The following is a 19,502-nucleotide window of genomic DNA, read 5'->3' on the forward strand; positions in this document are numbered from 1 at the left end:
CTCTCTCTCTCTCTCTCTCTCTCTCTCTCTCTCTCTCTCTCTCTCTCTCTCTCTGTGTGTAGACCTGTAATAAAACAAAAATAATAAAGTAAATACTTTTGGGGTGCCATGTAGCTAATGGCATCTACATACTATCAGTGTGTGTGTGTCAAATCCAAACTGAGACTGTGAGGCTTTAATTTAATGGCAACCTTCTCTTGTTCTGGTCTCTTTCTACGCTAGTTTATGTTTTTATTATAAATTGTCCAGCTATGTTTGAATGTTTGTTTCTCTGTGAAGGCATCATTACCTGGTCAACACAAAACATATGGAGGACAAAGAAATCGCTGTAGCAGCACTGCAAGCTGCAGTCTTGAAAAATGACCATAAATTCAATTGATCCCCTATTTATTAATCCCTTCAGGGTATTTTAAAACACAATAAGTGCTTTGGCAAAAGTCTTTTACTTAATCATTAAACCTTGCAGAAGCTTTTGCTTAGATTATAAGTCAAACAACTTTTTAAAATTTTGCTTGAATTTCGTCCTAGATTGGAATTATTGGCGGTTCTGGTCTCGACGATCCGGATATCTTGGAGGGAAGAATGGAGCGATATGTTGAGACACCATATGGGAAGGTGAGTTCTTCATCTCTGAGGCAGCCTCTTGTCTCGTCTCTTGCTAGCAGAAGGTATCCCCAAAGGCCTGTCAGATTCTGGCAGAAAAGTAGTGCAGTCTTAGGAAACCCGCAGTAGTAGGGGTGCACCAAAAAATCGATTTACATCAGAATCGTGATTCTCATTTACAAAGATTCAGAATCAATTTAAAATATCCCAAAATCGATATTTAAAAAAAATAAATAAAGCAAATCCAATGGGTGTCAGCCTCCATTTTGTAACTACCCTTCAATGAATGCAAAGATTTGGACACATTTTGGTTTGTACTGAATGAGTCAATTTGTCATGAGCTTCACTTTGTGCAAGGTTTGAAAAATGAAGATGAAGCACTTCAGGAACACGACAAATTGACTCACATTATCAGTTTTGAACGAGAAATCAATTTTGAATCGAATCGTGGCCCCAAAAATCAGAATCAGATCCAATCAAATTATGAGATAGTAAAAGATTCCCACCCCTACACACAATAGTTCAACAGATTTAGATTGAGCCTATTAAAAAAACTATCTATCTCTATTCTGTAAAGACATAAATAAAGTTTTAACGTTTTGAATTACTTTAATATGTAAATCAGAAAACAGCCAGTGACTCGGCATGACATTTTATTAAGCTAACTCCAGAACCGGTCGAAGCAGGTGTCCAGTTCAGGACACTTCTCTGCATGGATTACTTGCTAAACATGGTAATGAATCCACTTTCCACACAAAAATCATTCTTGTATTAGTTAAAACATATTTTAAGTAAAGATTTATCCAGGAGAAACAATTACCTGAAAGTTAGTTTTTTGCAGCTACATCTGGTCTGTGTCCTGTGAGTCCGAGGGGGAGAAAATCTGGTAAATGAAAGTGTTCCCTCATGATTTTTCATAGAAACTGACCTCAAAAAATTATTTAGTATGTAATACTGGTCATTAGAGTTGACAGTGGATCATAATTTGACCGTAAAAAGAGTCTGAATGTATTATTTTTATTTGCCAAGTTAACCAGAGGAGCAGCTCTGCGTCAGATTGACCCACCCTGTTGTGTAGATTTTACCTTAATTTTGATAACCTGCCCAAAATACAAATATACACTCAAGTGGCTGTTCTAAAATAATTAATATTATAAATATCAAAAATTACAGCAGTTTATCATTACTTGTAAAACAGTAGTGATAACTTTAAGAACACGGGCTGCCTTTCAGACTGCCTGCTGTTCAATTCTCTGATGCTTACATGAATGGTATCTCAAAATAGTTCTGCAGGAGCTATAAAGATATTTTATTACATTATTTTTGTATTTATTTTGCATCCAGTGTTCATTCTGAGTGGTCAGATCATAATTCACTGACATTTATTTTGCACCCTGTAAAAGTACACTGACTAGAGAGGAAATTTGCATATTTTTGAAAAAAATGGCAAAATGCTCCACAAATACTGACTTGTCATTTTTTTTCTATTATAGGAATTCTTTTTTGCTCATTAAATGTCAAATTAATGGGGCTACTTTTTACCAAATGCAAAGTTTCAAAGTGTTACATCAAAAGCACTTTTTAGGACTGTCTTTTTTTTTTTAACCATTTTTGCTTTTTTGATGGCCAGTTTCTCAGAATCAAAGTGACTGAAATATCTGAAATAAATTGGGCACCTTATACTATTGAATGTCAGTAAGCATATTGATTTTTTTACTTACTGACATATGATGATGTGACTGTCAAAATGAGGCACAACTCGTCACGAGACTAAAGTGACTACCAAATGAAAAGTTCTTGCCCGATTTCGAAAATCTTAAGTGCGTTGGATTTCATTTATTGATTCTCTGACAAATAAACCTTTTAATAATTGCAATGAAAGTAGTTAAAAGTTTAATTTGGGATACCTACGGCCTTGTCTCGTATTACAAATTTTATTACTGTGTGGCAACGCCAGTCTGCTTGTAAATGAACCACATCCATAAAAAGGTCTTTCATTCAGTGATGACTTTAAAAAGCCCAACAAAATATCATCTCAATTTGTGGGAAAAGTGTGGAAAAAAATAGGATTTTGTGCTGTCTCGCACAAAGTCAGACATAACTCTGCTACAGCTTTGTTCACCTTAAGCTCATTTTATTTTATTATTATTTTATTTATTAAAGCATTCAGCCTATTTGTGTGAACATTAGGTTAACAGCATAAAGCATTGTGGAGAGTGAAATAAGATAGTATTTGTAATATTTTGATAAATTATTCTGTTTTTGTTGAACAGCCATCAGATGCCCTGATACTGGGGAAGATAAAAAATGTGGACTGTGTGCTCCTTGCAAGGTGAGGCCATATTTTCTTTGGCAGATTCTTTAAAAAAAGTCTTCTCCACTGGCGCCCTCTAGTGGAAATGTCTCACAATTTTAAGCTACAGTGGCTGTAAAAGCATTTTTCTTTTTGTGCTCGCCTTAAAATTTAACCAGTGTTTTTGTCAAATATAGACATGGGAGACAGCACACCATCATGCCATCAAATGTGAACTACCAGGCCAACATCTGGGCTCTCAGAGAAGAAGGCTGTACACATCTGTTGGCCACCACGGCCTGCGGCTCACTCCGGGAAGAGATTCAGCCAGGAGACATTGTCATCATAGACCAGTTTATTGACAGGTGAGTGCAACGCTAACGTTTAATTTAATTTACTTCTTCTTCTTTTTTTCTTGACTAAAAGTGTTATTTTATATTTTAAATGCCATTAATGTCAAATATGGCGTACCTTTACTCTAATTTTTCACATTCTTCAACTCTGAACTTTGACATGCAGCAGACATCCCAGCAGACAGGAAAAAAATATTGTTTACCCTTTATAAAACTCAGCTTTTGTTAATGTATTGAGTAAATAATGCCTTTATGTGAATACAACTGTTGTGTTGCTGTTTTCAGAGATAAACCCCAATAACATGGCTTGAAATTTTGTCTCACTTTTTGTTTTTTTTACCGCTTCAAATCATCTGACTCAGACCTGGGCATTTCCCGGCCTGCGGGCCACATCCGGCCCGCCCCCATTTTCCATCAACCACGAGGTTAAAGGAACATCAGAAATCAAATATAATCCAGGTTGATCTTTATAAGTGACATCAGACTCCACATAGAAATGCAAAGTGGACACACACATCAGGAGCTTTACAACCCAAACAGCAAAAGCATCAAGACTGTCTCACAAAAGATTTACAGAGAAGAAGCAGTCATATCGAGCTTTGTGCTTTCTCACTAAATAGCTATGAAACGGTAAGCTGCTGTCTGGTGGGGAGTTCATCAAAGGGTGTTTGGAGGACTCCTGCATTAATGTACCTTTAGAACAAGGAAACGAGGAGTGGAGAACATCCCACATTAGAACGCATGCAAATGTAAATAAAGATCTTGTCACCTGTCAGCTGTCCCAATGCTGCAAAATGACTAAACTAGATTTCTTTCTCTGATGATAAAATGCTGCAAAAAAAAAAGATATTTCATTTTGTTAAGTGCAAGAATATGCACATATTCTTAGCAGCTACTGTGTTTATAGCTTTTTAGAAAGGTTTGAGCTTAGCTTGTTGAGCCAACCCTCAATAATCCCAGCTCCTTAGTTGGCTCTTTGGAAAAATTAACCACCCACCTCTGATTTAACAATGTTAAAGACTGTGTACAGGTTGGTGTTTTGTTGTGCAATGTACAACACTTTATCTCAAGCATCATAAAAGGTTTAGTGTCAGACAGCCAAGTAGGAGGAAGAACTTGTGCAATTGATAATCGTTATCAACTAAATACCACAATTAATCTAGACAAATTTTTATGTCGATAGTGCCCAACCCTATGCCATTTTATAGCTTGTGCTATATAAAGTTGCAGTGGTGGGCAGCACTAATCTAAAAATTAGTTCCACTAGCCCTAAAACACCAACTCAAATATTTAGGTCCCCTAAATCTAAAGCACTAATGCACTGAAAATTTTTAGCAAAAGCTAATTCTAAAGCACTAAATAACCCAGTCAACCCATGAACATTCTTCAACAGACAACAAGAGTCACATGTTGCTCTCTCAAGACGTGTCATTGACATTCCACAGCCGTATTTGAGTTCATATGTGTGTTACTTAGCAGATAAGTGACACACACGATTAAATTGTGCGACAGCTTCCACCCTCAGCTGTTAACATTAATGTTGATCAATAACATTTATAGACCTCAGTGCTTCTAAATTTTGCCTATAAATTTAGCAAGTGCTAATCCACTAATAAATTTTAAAATTAGCAAAAGCTCTAAAGCACTAATCAGGAAATTAGTTCCCCTATTAGTGCTTTAAGGGCACTCTGCCCACCACTGTGTAGTGGTCATTTAAAACAAGTATGACACATTTGAATGCCGGTTTTTGTCATTGGACATTGTGTCCAATCAATGACTGCTTATTGTCCTGTTTGTTTAGTTGGGGGAAGTAGTTGTAATGTCTGTTGGATGTTTTGTGCGTCTCTCAGGTGTCAGAGTTTGCTTAGAGCTCAGGTGAAAACTAGAAAATGAAACGCATACCATCAGTGACAACACAAGTAGGAAGACAAAATAACTTTTTTCCTGTGTCTTATTTCATTACGGGAGTCACTTTTCCTGCTTCATGAGAACTTCTGTCTTCAGTGGATTCGATTTCCTCAGCTTAAAAGTTTTATTTACCACCAAGCTGAGTGTTTGGGCACACTTTGGTTTAGTCGTAACTTTGACACTTTTAGTCAGTTTGTCACATCAGTCCTGTAGGATTAGGAAAATTACAGTGTTCAGTTTTTTAAAGGTGAAAACTCAAAACTTTGTAGGAACGGGGTGGGAAAAACATAGTTCTAACAAAAGCTAAACCGCATTTTTTACTGACTCTAAGCAGCCATTAAACTTATCTTTAAAGGTTTTTTTTGTTGTTTGTTTGCTTCTACAAACTGATAAGGGAGGATTCTTCTGTTTTTGGCTCGACTGAAGAAAAAAAAAAGCAAAGCAGAGGAGGAAGATAGAACAAGTAGACAAGGATGTTGTCATTATATAAACATTGACTGGCTCAAAAAGAAATAAAGAGGTAGTGTTTATTCGAATAAATAAAGAAAGCTCAGAAAGTATATATTGGGCAGCTGAGCTCAGTCATTGCTGTCAGCTCATCAGCAAGACACAGGCGCAAACTAAAACCTTAAACTTCTGTAATTTATAAGGAGGGAGGAAGTCCACACAGAATTAATAGAAACATGTTTTATTCTGTGTAAAGTATCACCTTATTGTCTTATGGTTTAAAATTCTCACCCATTCATTTATTTCTTATGAACCCTGCTCTTATTCACTCTAGTTATTTTGTCTCCGTTGTTTAAATTACTGTCTGTGATTCTGCTGCAAACACTCTGTCTAGTATAACATAATCGTATCTTTGTGTTGTGGGAAAGAATGATTTCTCAGCTGTTTCTGACCTCAAGGCAAAAGAAGGATACTTCTTGTTTCGCAGAGACAGATGCTGATCCTGCGGGTTTGAGTAACAGCGGCACTGAGAGCCCAGTTCCATGTCTGCTGCGCTGTTTTAATAGGAACGCTTGTAAACCCGCGAGTTCACACACACAGCTACTTGATCTGATGTCTGTAGTAACCTGTTTTCCTACATTTCACATCCTGTTTGTCTTGTGTTTGGGAAGCAGATGAACTGTAAGTATCGTGACTTATTTAGCTAAAACGGGGAAGTTGCTCGTGGGGATGTGCTCCGACTTGTCCCTAAGTGTGTCACAGCTCGCTTCTAGCAGCAAGCATCGTTTCTTCTCTTCACAGCGCAGGATTTTGTTGTGCGCAAAATACTCTCCTCATCGTTCATCTTAAGTTTTATTACAGCTAATCATTTTATTAGATGAAATGGTTTTAGATAAGTAAAAGATCAAATGGCTGATACTCAACTTTTGGTTTTTAATTTTAGAAAAATTATAATATTATCAATACATTTTAAATGCAGATTAGAAAAGCTACTTTATGCTACATTACATGGCTGTCACAGCATATTGTTTTTTAATTTTTGAAATAATTTGAATATTTGATGAAAGTAGGGTGTATGAGACGTTTTCGACAAGGACTCAAATGTTATTGCTGTTGAAATGCAAGGCCATGGGTAACTCAATTTGTCTGGCATAATCAAGCATTGTTCATCTCCCTTGGCTTATCTCCTGACTTCTGGCACAGCAGAGCTTACAGAGAGTAAATACTGGTTTTACTTTCCTAGGTGATGAGCAAGCGACAGGGCAGGGTTCATATTTTGGATGTCTGAGATAATTATGTTATGACTAAATTATCGCTGAGAAACTAAAAGTAAACAGACGTTAAGCCTTTAGTCTGTTCCACTGAAAATCTTTTTTTATTCCCACAGTGTGTTTGGATCTACAGTAAAAAAAAAAAGTTTGGACACCCTTACCCTTTCAGAACATTTCACACTGTTAAAATCTATCAAACTGTATAAATAAAACACATACAAGTCTAAAATATGGATTGCGTTTTCGTGCTTTTTATATTTTACGACAAGCATCTCATTGTTTATGTACCTTCATCGAACCAAACTAATGGGAATCAGAACCAAATTAAAAAGCTGGAGTGTTACAGGGAAACATTGATGTTCTCGCCTCACTGGGATACATGAATAGTTCGTTTGTTTGCCAGTGACTGCATTTTGAGCTGGGTGAATACAGGCTGGTTCTGTGTCTCGTAAACACCCGACTCAGTACATCTGCACACAGGAGAGCAGCTGTTGAGGTGAAACCTGAGGATTGTCCCAAAAAGCCGTGAAGGGACTCGTTTTTCAATTGGTTTATGATGCTAACTGTATTATTTCTACAACCTCTCTTAGTTTTTTGTTGATTTCTTTTATGTTCATCCTCACAATTTAAAATCCTTTTTCTTGTTTTTTTGGATTTAATTTGATTATGTTTACATTGATATTTATTTTTCTTTTTAACTTTTAAAAATATATGTTTTTAAATAATAAGTAACATTTTGAATGGTAACATCTGTAATTTATTCTGAATGTAACTTTCAGCTCATTCCGTTTACTTGTCTCTACCAGGACCACCAAGAGAGCTGAGACGCTGTATGACGGTCAGCCCACAAGCCCACCGGGTGTTTGTCATATCCCCATGGCTGAGCCTTTCTGCAACAGGACCAGAGAGGTTTGTTCAAAAATTAAGTTTAACATTTGTAAGTAATGTATTGTAACCAAACCAGCTGCATACAGTCAGACTAGTTTGGCCACCGTGCAGCTCTGTAACATTCTGTAACCCACATGACTGCTCCTTCCAACACAGCAGCTGGATCTGGAAGCCACTCCCAAAAATATACCACAAACCTGGAGAAGAACGCTTAGGCTAAACCTTAGTCTAACATACATATTGTCTACTACAGGGGCACACAGCCTTTTTTGAACCAAGATCTATTTTTGAAGTTGCCAATTAGCTGAGATCTACTTGTCTACTTCATAGGGTTCTTGGCAGCCGGTGAAATTCGCTGTGTAAAATCTCCATTTAGTCATATTTTTGACGGCTACTTTTGCTACAGTCTGGGCTGCAGTCCTGTTGTACTGGGAAGTTGGCGTTTCACCGCTGTGATGTTAGGTTTTGGTTAGATATAGGATATTTGTGATCTGGGTATTCAGTGTTGTCTTCCTCCTATCTAACTTGGTGCAACCAATGGCGCCGGAATAGGGGGGCCAGAGGGCCATTGTGCCCCCCCCCACACACTTTACGGCCCTACCCATCAGCTGATCGGACATTTACAGGCTGCACCCAAGGCTGACAAGTTATGACTGATGTCTCTCTGTCTCTGTCTAGATACAGACAGAGGCACAGACAAAACTGACAGCATTAAGATCTGTTATTAAATCTGCTTACAGTTTGGTTTTGTTGCGCAGCGCTCAGCTGACGGTGCGCGCACGCTCACAAGCTGGAGTTTATCTACTTGATGCTTATGTTGGTGTAGTATTCTCCAGAAGGCAGTACAGTTCATAACTTGTATAATGATGTAAAAATGAGAACAAACTCTTGATTATATTAATAAAGTATTTAAATGGGGCGCGGTGCGCACAACCTGTACGGAGAATATAGTTAACGTGCCAGCTCTGGGTCGGGCTGATGAACCTGCTAAAAATATTTTGGCTTTGATCCAATTCGGGTCAACCAAAGCAGCCTAAAGATAAAATAAGAATTTTGTATTTGTGCCACATCTGTCCCAAACCTGTGCGCCACCATCCGCTCTCTTGATTCATGCTGACGGGTTGTGGAGAAACAAAGCAAAAACGACCCCATGGTCCTTTTACAGGTCCGAGCCAAATCACCTATTTGGCCCAGAGTAGTTAACATTTGCTGTCAGGGTACACAAATAATTGTGCGGAGTTTTTTTTTTTCCTGTCCAAAAGCAGCTAGAGTTTGTTGTTGCGCTGTAGGGCTGCAACTAACGATTATTTTAATAATCGATTAATCTGTCGATTATTTTTTCGATTAATTGATTAATCGGCCAAATCATTAAAACATTTAATTACATAAATATGTGTAGATATAAATTATTTTAATTCCTGTATAAATTAGGGATGCAAGTTCTCGATTATTAAAATAATCTGAAGTTGATTTATCTTATAGATTGACTAACAATTAATTGATAAGCAGCCATTTTCTTAAAAACCAGAGTTTTCTATTGAATCAAGAGAGTCTTTTCATAAAATGAAGGATTTTTAAAAAAATAATATGCTGAATTAGAAAAGAAACACATCATAAATATTTTCACAAGTGATTTTGCCAGCTGTATGAAAAACTGACCGCAAAACATTTTCTCATACATTAATAAACTTGGTTATAGCTATAAAACATAACAAAACAGAAATTTGATAGGCTGCTGAATGAGGAAAACAGATAAAAAGAATACAACATGATTAGATTAAAATTTTTAGATGTAAAACTGTTATTATTTTATTATTATAATTAGAATTTATTTGCATTTAGAATTTATGAATTTTCTCTAATATTTATGTTTTGCTTCCTTCTGGTTCTGTCTGACTGAATGACCCAGTGAGGTTCTGAAGCAGCCCCACATCCCTCCCTCCTCCCCTACTGAGTCAGACCAGGAGTTCTGCTGCGTCTTTTTTTTTTTCGTCGTCCTGAAACTTTTTGCTGCTTATCGAATAACTTTGAGCCTCGGTCATAAAGAAAGACTGAAGGGTTTTTATATATCTGGCCCGAAAGGAGGAAACTAATGGTGGACTGAGGTACTTTTTTTCGCCACGGGACGTACTTCCTCTCTGTGACGCAGCTCGCATCAAATCAGACCGTCTTTTTAAAAAATTAAATGTGGTAGATACTTTTTATCATAACTTCGGATGTACTTGGCCTAACAACACAATTTAAAAACTGGTTTAAAGTTCCAAGTCTCAACTTTTCACAGAGAGTCTCAACTGAGAGTTTCAACTTTTCACTGAGAGTCAGAGGGGGCGGATCTTTACAGATAGTTTTTCTTCTTCCTAAACTTTATTTAGGTCAGCCAGCATTGACAACGCTCTGCGGGTGACGTAAACGGCTCCGCGACATGGCGAGAAACGTATAAATCATGGTACACAACGAATCGATAATGAAATTCATTGCCAACGCTTTTAATAATCAATTTTTATCGATTTTATCGATTCGTTGTTGCAGCGCTATTGTGCTGAGAGATGACAGGTCGCTTTGGAGAAATCGCAGCCAGATGAGTAAATGTGTTATTTTTCTTGTTTTCCCCTCAAAATAAAGTTTGTTGTTAACTACATTACTTAAACCGTTTGCTTTACTCATCATCTCTTGCATAAAAAGACTGCGTTCCAGCGCAGGTTTCTCACCCGCTGTTCCAAATTTCAGTGTAGATATTAGTTACATGTTTAGTTTTTTTGGGCATGCAACCCTTTGAAAATGAAAGGAGAAATGCTTTCGAAAGTCATGTTATCTTTGGTGAGAACCAAACCTCATCTCTGGTATTTGGCCGAGTGCTCCCACATGGTTTTTCAGTTCTTCCACTATGTTTTTTTTTTATTTGACAGTAAATCTAAAGATTTGTCATAATTTTGGTGTCAAGGACTCTCAGACGCTGTTTTTTAGATTCACAAACTAACTCAGAAAAGTTGAAAATTTAATGTTATTTCCTGTTTGTTCTTTTTTATGAACAGTTAGTTAATTACTAATGGCAGGCATGATAAAGCTTGACTGCAGTACATACTGTACATTTCAAAATTTGTGTGTTTAATTTTTAGCGTTTGGCAAAATCGTATCGTGTGTGCAGTTAATTGTCAGAAAAACTTTAATTGATAAGTTTTTGGCACTTGAGGATTAATACAGCCGGGCAGACTGACTGGAGATTTCCCCGGTCAGTCCGCTCGATGCTCCTCTCTGCTTCAAATATGGTAACCTTTTTTTTAAAGTTGGTCTATCAACACAATTTACACGATGGATAGCCTTAAGTCTGTGCTTCTGACACAGTTTGGAACAGATTTTTACGAAGAGCAAATCTTTCCCACTAGAGGGAATTTATTTTAATTGGTCATGTGACTGGGGCATGCAGGGGCTTCAGGGGATTAATTGTCATATTAATTGTTGTATGTAAGTAAGGTTTATTTATATAGCACCTTTCTTGGATATAAAACCACAAAGCGCTTCACAAGTTCAAGTTCAAGTTTATTTGCCATTTGCAGTGGAAAAACTACATTGGAAAAACAGTAGCAAGAGCTCACATCCTCAGCATGCACACATAGACAAATTAAAAGATTATAAAATAAAAAAAGTTAAAAATTTAAAATTAAAAACACTGAACACAAAACACTGAAACAAAATAAAAACAATAAAGTGAATTAGTAAATGAAAACATCACCACAGCATTACAATTCATACAAGAATACAAGCAGTAAAAAACAAACAAAACAAAACTTAGCTAAAAGCCTGTTTGTAAAAGAAAGTTTTCAGATGTTTTTTAAAAGCATCAATAGAATCAAGGCTGCGTATAAGTTGGGACAGTGCATTCCAGAGCCGAGGTGCAACTGCTTGGAAAGACCAATCCCCTCTGGATTTAAAATGTGTGCGGGGTACCACCAACAACATCGGCTCTAAAAGTTAAAACCAGAATTTTAAAATTAACTCTAAAATGAACTGGGAACCAGTGAAGAGAAGCCAAAACAGGTGTGATGTGAGCTCGTTTGTTTATGTTAGTTAACAGTCTTGCAGCCGAGTTCTGGATAACCTGAAGACGGTCTAACTCCTTCCTGTTTAAACAAGAGAATAGGCTGTTACAATAGTCCAAACGAGAAGAAATAAATGCATGAATGACCATGTATTGGCTAAATACCACAATAAATTGTGATTAAAATTTTTTTTAGCAATATTGCCCAAACAATTTTCAATAAAAATGTGTAGAAATCCGATGTAGATTCAGTTAGCATACACTGTTTTCTGTGCTCCCAGGGTAAGGATGGCCCTCAGTAACTTTATATTCTGTAACAGGTTCTAGTGGAGGTGGCGCGCAGTCTGGGGATCAAGTGCCACGTACGAGGGACCATGCTGTCCATCGAGGGACCTCGCTTCTCCTCGCGAGCAGAGAGCTTGATGTTCCGCCAGTGGGGGGCTGACGTCATCAATATGACCACCGTGCCAGAGGTGGTCCTAGCTAAAGAGGCTGGCTTGTGCTATGCCAGCATCGCCATGGCAACAGACTACGACTGCTGGAAGGAACACGAGGAAGCAGTGAGTGGAAAACGAGGGGTCCTAATTGTTGGCTTTTGGTTTTCCCCAGTTCAGTGATTCCAAACATCTCACCTGACCGCCGCTGCACGATGCAACAAACACCAAATGGTTCAAACTATGGTACCCGCTCGGTCAGATGGGTCATAGGATGATTCAAGCATCTGTTTTCCTACGTGTCTTTTTGTGTGTCTGTAAGACGGTTAGATTTTTGCTTATTTCAGTGGACATCAGAGAGCAAAGCCTTTCTGGAATATTTTGAGTCTTGAGCTTTATATAACCGGATTCTTGCAGTGATTTACAGTTCGATCAAATTAGCAGCTGCTTCACACCACAACAAAGATGACAAGTCACTGTGAATATAGTGCAGCAGCCATCAGGGCAGAGACTGAAGAGGAGCAGCTAAAGTTCTTATAAATCAGTCTGACTAGGCTTCTTGCTATAAAAATTGTTAAATTACTTTGGTCTGTGTTGCAACAGCTCTAAAACATGTATGTCTAAACAAAGAAATTATGGTTAAAAATCACCCACATGCGCCTAAATTATATCCGGTTACAATAATTATATACGTATAATTAGGGATGCACGATAACTTATTTTAAGAACTGATACCGATAACCAGTAACTTTCTCCTTCTAATGGCCGATAACTGATAATAACCGATAACATGCAAGGAGATAAGACTACAAAAAGGGTAAGATCATAACATAAATAAACAACACCAAAACCAAAGGACACTGTAAATTATACTATTTGAAATAAACTCTTAGCAAACAAACACTTCTTAAAGTATATCAAACAAAACCATTTCTCAAATGGACTTCTTGTTTCTGATCATGAAAAAAATGCTAACTTATTTAATGAATATTTTATTTCTCCAGTAAGGACATCATTACCGGGACAAGCTAATAGTTYAAAGTTATTTAAATATCCTGACACTTCAAAGCAATTTTCATTTTCTGAAGTTTCACAGAGTGATGTTTTGAATACACTCCAATCTCGAAATGGCTCACAAGCATTTGACAAATATAAGATAAATATGGATTTCTTGAAAATGCATGCCAACACTTTTTTAACATTGTTTCATCATTTGCTTAAATTATATATTGTGCAGTCTATTTTCCCTGATGCCTGGAAGTTTGCTCAGATTACTCCCATTTTTAAATCTGGTGATCCAACAGAAGTTTCAATCTATCGGCCAATTTCTGTTCTTCCTATTTTTTCTAATTTACTTGAAAAAACATTATTTAATCAACCACTTCAGCATCTAGAAGCTAATAATATGCTAAGCAATAGCCAACATGGTTTCCGCACGTCAAGGTCAACAATGTCTGCATTAATTTTATTCACTGAACAAATACATGCTGCTTTGAACAAAGGTCAAATAACTGGTGCTGTAAATATTGATTTTCGTAAAGCGTTTGACACAGTTGATCATTATACTCTCTTACAAAAGTTGATTTCTTTTCAACTTTCATCATCTGCAATACAAATGTTTTCCTCTTATTTGACTGATAGGTGTCAGGTTGTGAAACATGGAAGCTCTGTTAAATTATACATTTATTCAAAAATTAGATCCAATCTGACATCATCTGTTTCAAATATCTGTCTTCATGGTAGTGGTATTAATTTATATTTTCAGATCTTCCAAGGTGCCAATTATGGAACTATCTGTGCATTGTTGCCCAAATAAAATTCTGGAAGTGGTCATTCAACTAGATCTGTTACAAAAGGACAACTGATATTACCAACTTTTAAAAACTGTTACGGCCAGAGGTCTTCTATGTTTATACTAAAGCATGGAATGACATTCCTCAAAACATAAAGTCCATTTCAAAACTACAGCCCTTTTAAGAAGAATCTTGTCTGCCATCTGCTGGACACTTTTTGTTGTGCTCATATTTAGACGTCCTATTTTGCAAATGCTGCCTTCCTGAAATTTGGTATGCTTGTTTGTCTTTGTGTCTATGGTGTATAATGATGTGATTGTGATGCTGTATTTCTGAGTGTTTTATGTGCTGCAGAACAGGAACCTGCTGTAAAACAGCAATTATGCTGAGTCAGGCTTGATTTTTAGTAATCTTTTCCTGTTAAATCAATAAATCAAATCAAATGGCCATCTTTTTAAATAAGGCACATTAATTATAAAAAAGACCTTTAACACTGATCTCAGATGTAAACAAAAGAGAAAAAGTCGCTCCATTGTTTCCGTCATTAAATTGCTTGAGATCTGCGTCCTCTCTGGCAGTTATTTTGGATTTGTCCAAAGCCTCAGCAATGATTTACGTCTCGATGAGTTTTTGAACGCTAGCTTGTTGTTGTTGTTAGCATTTTAGCCGACGGACTTTGTGCTGCATTCAGGAGATAACGGACATTACATGTTCTCAAACTGGGAGTACCGGTATTTGTTCCGACTTTTTTATGTTTATAATTATAAAGTTTGTGTGTAACATACATGGTTAATTGGTAAAATAATATTAACTCCTAAAATGACTGGTTGTTTTTCAGCACGGAGTATTCTAATTATTTTTATAGTGAGAAAGTTGTTTATTCCGACGCCACTTGAACGTTGCTCGGGTCGTGTCGGACGAAAAGCAGCTTGACCAAAACGGATAAAAATAAACACGCATTCTCATCGCTGCGCTGGCAAACGTACATATATTATCAGTTCTGTTTGTTATGATATCGGACCAATAAGTATGACGTCATAATTCCCTGATATCGGGCCGATAACTATCGTGCACCCCTATATATAATAATATGATCACTGTATAAAAATATTATATACAAAAAACACATTGTCAAGAGGTAATAATTAAAATCCAGGTAAAATTAGAGAAAGCTTTATAAGTCTGTAAAGTGGAAACCACCTCCACTCGGCACATTTCCAGAAACATATTAAAAAAGAAATTCACAACCAATAAGAGGGCAAGCTGCATGCAGTTGTCTTTCATCAGATCTCTTTACATAAGTGATTATAAAATATATATTTAAGATATTAAAGGTCAGACAGATACTGTAACTACTTACTGTGAAAAACCGAAACTAACTGATAACACAATTCACTGTCATTCAAGTACACTCTGCTCAGCTGCGCAATAAAACTATTATTTTACAATTATAGTCACATGGACTGTGATAGCTCTGACTGTAAAGTTTTATAGTATTTCACAACACGCAAAAGCAATAATGACAGACTTGGTTGTCACGTCTATATGTTTGTATCAAAGTCTCATATAGTTTCACGTTTATTTTTTCATTTTTTTTTCATCGTGTATCCTCAAGTTTTCTCCTCGGTGCTCCATAAATCAGACAAAGAGGATCTGTGGCTTCTTGTGGCTGCTCACTGAACTATCTTCTGACAGAAACTCTGAGTGCTGCAGTTGATGCAGTTGTGTGTGGGTGAATTTTGGCTCGTCTGTCACTGATCCAGCTTCACTCACAACTCCACTTCCGAGTTCCTGCAGCTGACCTCTTCCCCCTCCTGTTACACACAGCTCGCCACATCCTTCCGCCGCCCTCCCTCCCTCTCCTATTCACTCCCACCCAGCCTCGTACTACTTCCTAGCCTGTCCCTATCTCCCCCCCACCGCCCGTCTTTAGCCTTCCAGCCTCCGGTGCAAATCCTTCCAGAGGAGGTTGAGTCACACTGAGTCATCAGCTCCACTGTCTTCATTCTGACAAATGGCACAACAACTCACAAGTATTCACTAGGGAGGCATAAAAAAGGGAGGTCATAGAAGGTAGGCATAAACACAAGACAGACATGATGATTTAAACTCCTCTACTGTACTCTTCAATATAATCTCCTTATTTATATGTGCAAATATACAAATAGTTTAGATTTATTTCCGCTCTGAAAGTGTGGCTGTAAGAACAGATTATAGACGAGCTGGTTTGTTGTGGTGCGATTCAAGAAACACGATGATAGAACTGGTTCCCTTAATGATTCATGATGTGGCTGGTTGTGTGTAAAACAATATACTGCTGTTCACATTTGTTTCTGGATGGGTTGTTGCCAACCTCGCAGTGTTTACTTAGCTTCCTCGTAAAATTTGTGACCCGATTAACCTCGAGATGAGTCGTCACTTTTCAGCTGCACACTGTGCTGACTGCTGCAAAACCTTGAGAGCAATTCATCTGCATGTGCGCTTATTGCGTTCATGTGCTCATCATATATTCTTTTATCCAGTTCCCAAACACTAGCAGTCACAATTATAGTCACGCCCATACTGGATAAAATAAAACTGATTGTTTAATCAGCCCAGAGATTAGACAACTATATTTTAGACATAAAAAGGTGCTGAAAAGCATTATATTTTGATGCTTTACACCAAGAGCATAATGTTGACACAGTTGGTTCTTCAAAAAAAGTGCAAAGAAAGTTCACACAGGAAAAAATAATAATTAACATTTCAGTAATATTCATACACATGGTTCCAGCTCAGAGAAAGGCATTAAAAACCAATGATTTCTAATATGTTTATTTCCATTATAAGAAAGACATTTTTTATACATTGAATTTTATTTTTATAGATTTTTAATCATCTTAAGAGTTGTGGCACCTAATTTGAGTAGTTCTGTGTTTTGTAATAATAACAACACATTTATTTTTCTACATGCTTAAACTACGGTCGAGTATTAGGGCCACACAACGAGATATTTTTTTTATTTTACAAGAGCAAAGGTTGTCTTTCTGTTCAAACCTGGCAAGCCAACATAGAGAGAAGCAAAATCTTTCAGATCCATCATCTTAACATCTTTCTTGCTAAAGGGAATGGAAAGGTTAATAGATGGACATGTTTAGGACTTAAAGATGATAAGATTAAAATACCAAACAGTGTGCATATCAGGCAGGTTGTTCTACAGAAACAACATTGTTTTGTTTTGTGACATACAGGGGGCATTTAACAATGTACCTGTGAAAGCTGTAGAGAGAGCACTTGCCAGCACATGCACGGATGAGATGACTACAAATAGGCTCGTTTTCATGCTTCGGACAAGGAAAGCATCTTTAACTCTGGTAGGATTGTTGGATAACCTTTAACCTCAGAGAGGACTGTCCACAGGGTGGAGTAATCTCAGCTCTGTGTTTGTTAGAAAGCTTCTGCCTGGTACTGTATGTAACATAAATCAGAGGGGACCAAGCATAGTATCCAGATGGTGCTGCCAGCAGGAACTTTCTGTCAACCCAAACAAGACAGAATTGGTTCTTTTCACTCAAAAGAAGTCAAGGAAGGGTTACTCAGCTCCAAAGTTGGAGGGTGTAGAACTCTCCCTGTCAGTCATTTAAATGTCTGGATGCCTATCTAGACAGGAAGCTTATCTGGAAAAGACATGCAAATGAAAAGTGTAAGAAGGCAGCAATGTGCCTAAACCATTGCCGGAGAATTGCAGGTAGTGGTTGGGGTGCTTCCTCAAAGATTATCAGGTGGATCTATAGCCCGCCCCTATGCTGCTTTATTATGGTGGGTTTGAGTCCAAGAGTGATGCTCACCCATGTGCAATGAATGGCCTGCCTGATGCTGCGTTCCAGTAGTCCTGGGAAGTGGTAAATTCTCTGTTCCCATTGGTAGATTTAAACTGGAACGCCTCCTCCAGTGGTAATATTCCACTGGTATAGTGGAAGAAATGAAACTTCCCCCAGTTTCGATTTCAAGATGGCGGCTACGCGCAGCTTCAGAAAGTTAACTCCGTAACTTTTACTATTAATTATCTTTCATAATTTTTTGTGCATGTTTAATCACTCACATAAATAGTGTGTTTTCTGTGCAATACTGTACGTATTAAAACCATTGTTTATTTGCATGGCGTACGTAGCAGAGCTCTCTTTTTGTCATTGTTTAGATTGTAGCAGTGTTGTAGCTAGGTTAGTGGCAACAATACACTCGAGTGTTGGCTAACTGCAATGCAGTTTCATATGGTTTGTTGGGAAATGATGTCACTGCCATTTATTAGTTCCCAGAACACAATGTAAATGGAACGCAGCATGAGCATCAGTTCCATCAGAATAACACCCACAGCAGCCACGGAAGTCCTGATGGGCCTGGCTGCATGATTAACATATCTTAGGGGAGGCTCCATACAGTGTGGTAAGGTTAGACCAGTCTGATAGGTGGAAAAGCCTGTTTGACTCACAGCACATTAGAGTCTGGAACTGGGAAGTTGCTGTTGTTCCAGTAACATCAGGACCTGGAGACAGTTCACCAGTGTGTCATCTCCTTCAGTTCTCACGAAATATTTTGACTTTATTCCTGTATGACTTTGATCTCGTAATATTATGACATTATGACCATTCTTATAATAAAAACATCTTGTAGTCTGGCCTTAATACTCCATATTAAACAAAGCAGCACCATAAAGGAAACTGTAAGCCACTTTTTTTTTCATTCTTAACAAAGTAAGAAGTCTGCAATCAGCTGGTACTAAAGCTGATAAAAGTGAAATAGCTTTATTTTCCTTCAAGTTTTAGTGTTATCATTGATTTCAATCCCATTTAAAGACATTGTAAAGAGATCTTTACAAAAGAAACCACACTATTTTTTACCAGACATGGTCATTTATTTAAGCAACTATGCCTTTAAGAAACCAGTAACTACTAGCATGACTTTACTTCGTGTGCCACGTTTTAAAAATTACAGAAAGAAGTATAAAAAAGGTTGATGGCACAACCTATAACGGAGGTCTCTTTCAGAGCTCTTTAAGCAAAAGACAAAATAAACCATCATTCTGTTTGAAATACAGAATGCTTTTAAGTGAAAATTGCTTTAATCCGGTCTCCTTTTTGTCTTTTAGGTCTGTGTGGATAACGTACTGAAAACAATGAAAGAGAACGCCAACAAAGCGAGCAGCATCTTGCTAACTGCAATCCCACAGATCAGTCAGATGGACTGGACCCAGACGATCAAGAACCTGAAAGTAAAGATTATTCATTTTATAGAACATTTTGGAGAAGTTATGACATGAAGTACAACCTTTTATTTTATTTATTTATTTATTTATTTATTTATTTATTTATTTATTTATTTATTTATTTATTTATTTATTTGTTTGTGATGGTAATCTGAAACCATCTCATTACAATTGTTTCTTGTTTTCGTTTCTGTTCCTCAGAAAAATCAGACGCATCAGTTTTGTGACCACTTG

General features: G+C 37.2%; 1 protein-coding gene across 1 annotated transcript in view; it reads left to right on the plus strand.

The window, feature by feature from the left end:
- Nucleotides 1-19,274, plus strand: part of mtap (methylthioadenosine phosphorylase) — a gene marked incomplete at its 3' end in the record, with an annotated part of 21,439 nt that extends 2,165 nt beyond the window's left edge. The window contains 6 exon segments of the mRNA XM_014032492.1: nt 529-615; nt 2,877-2,935; nt 3,094-3,261; nt 7,682-7,784; nt 12,120-12,359; nt 19,152-19,274. Of these exon segments, the coding sequence (XP_013887946.1) occupies nt 529-615; nt 2,877-2,935; nt 3,094-3,261; nt 7,682-7,784; nt 12,120-12,359; nt 19,152-19,274 (780 nt within the window).
- Between the last annotated feature and the right edge of the window lie 228 nt (nt 19,275-19,502).

The sequence above is a fragment of the Austrofundulus limnaeus genome, unplaced genomic scaffold (assembly GCF_001266775.1).
Source record: "Austrofundulus limnaeus strain Quisiro unplaced genomic scaffold, Austrofundulus_limnaeus-1.0 Scaffold1467, whole genome shotgun sequence".
NCBI lineage: Eukaryota > Metazoa > Chordata > Actinopteri > Cyprinodontiformes > Rivulidae > Austrofundulus > Austrofundulus limnaeus.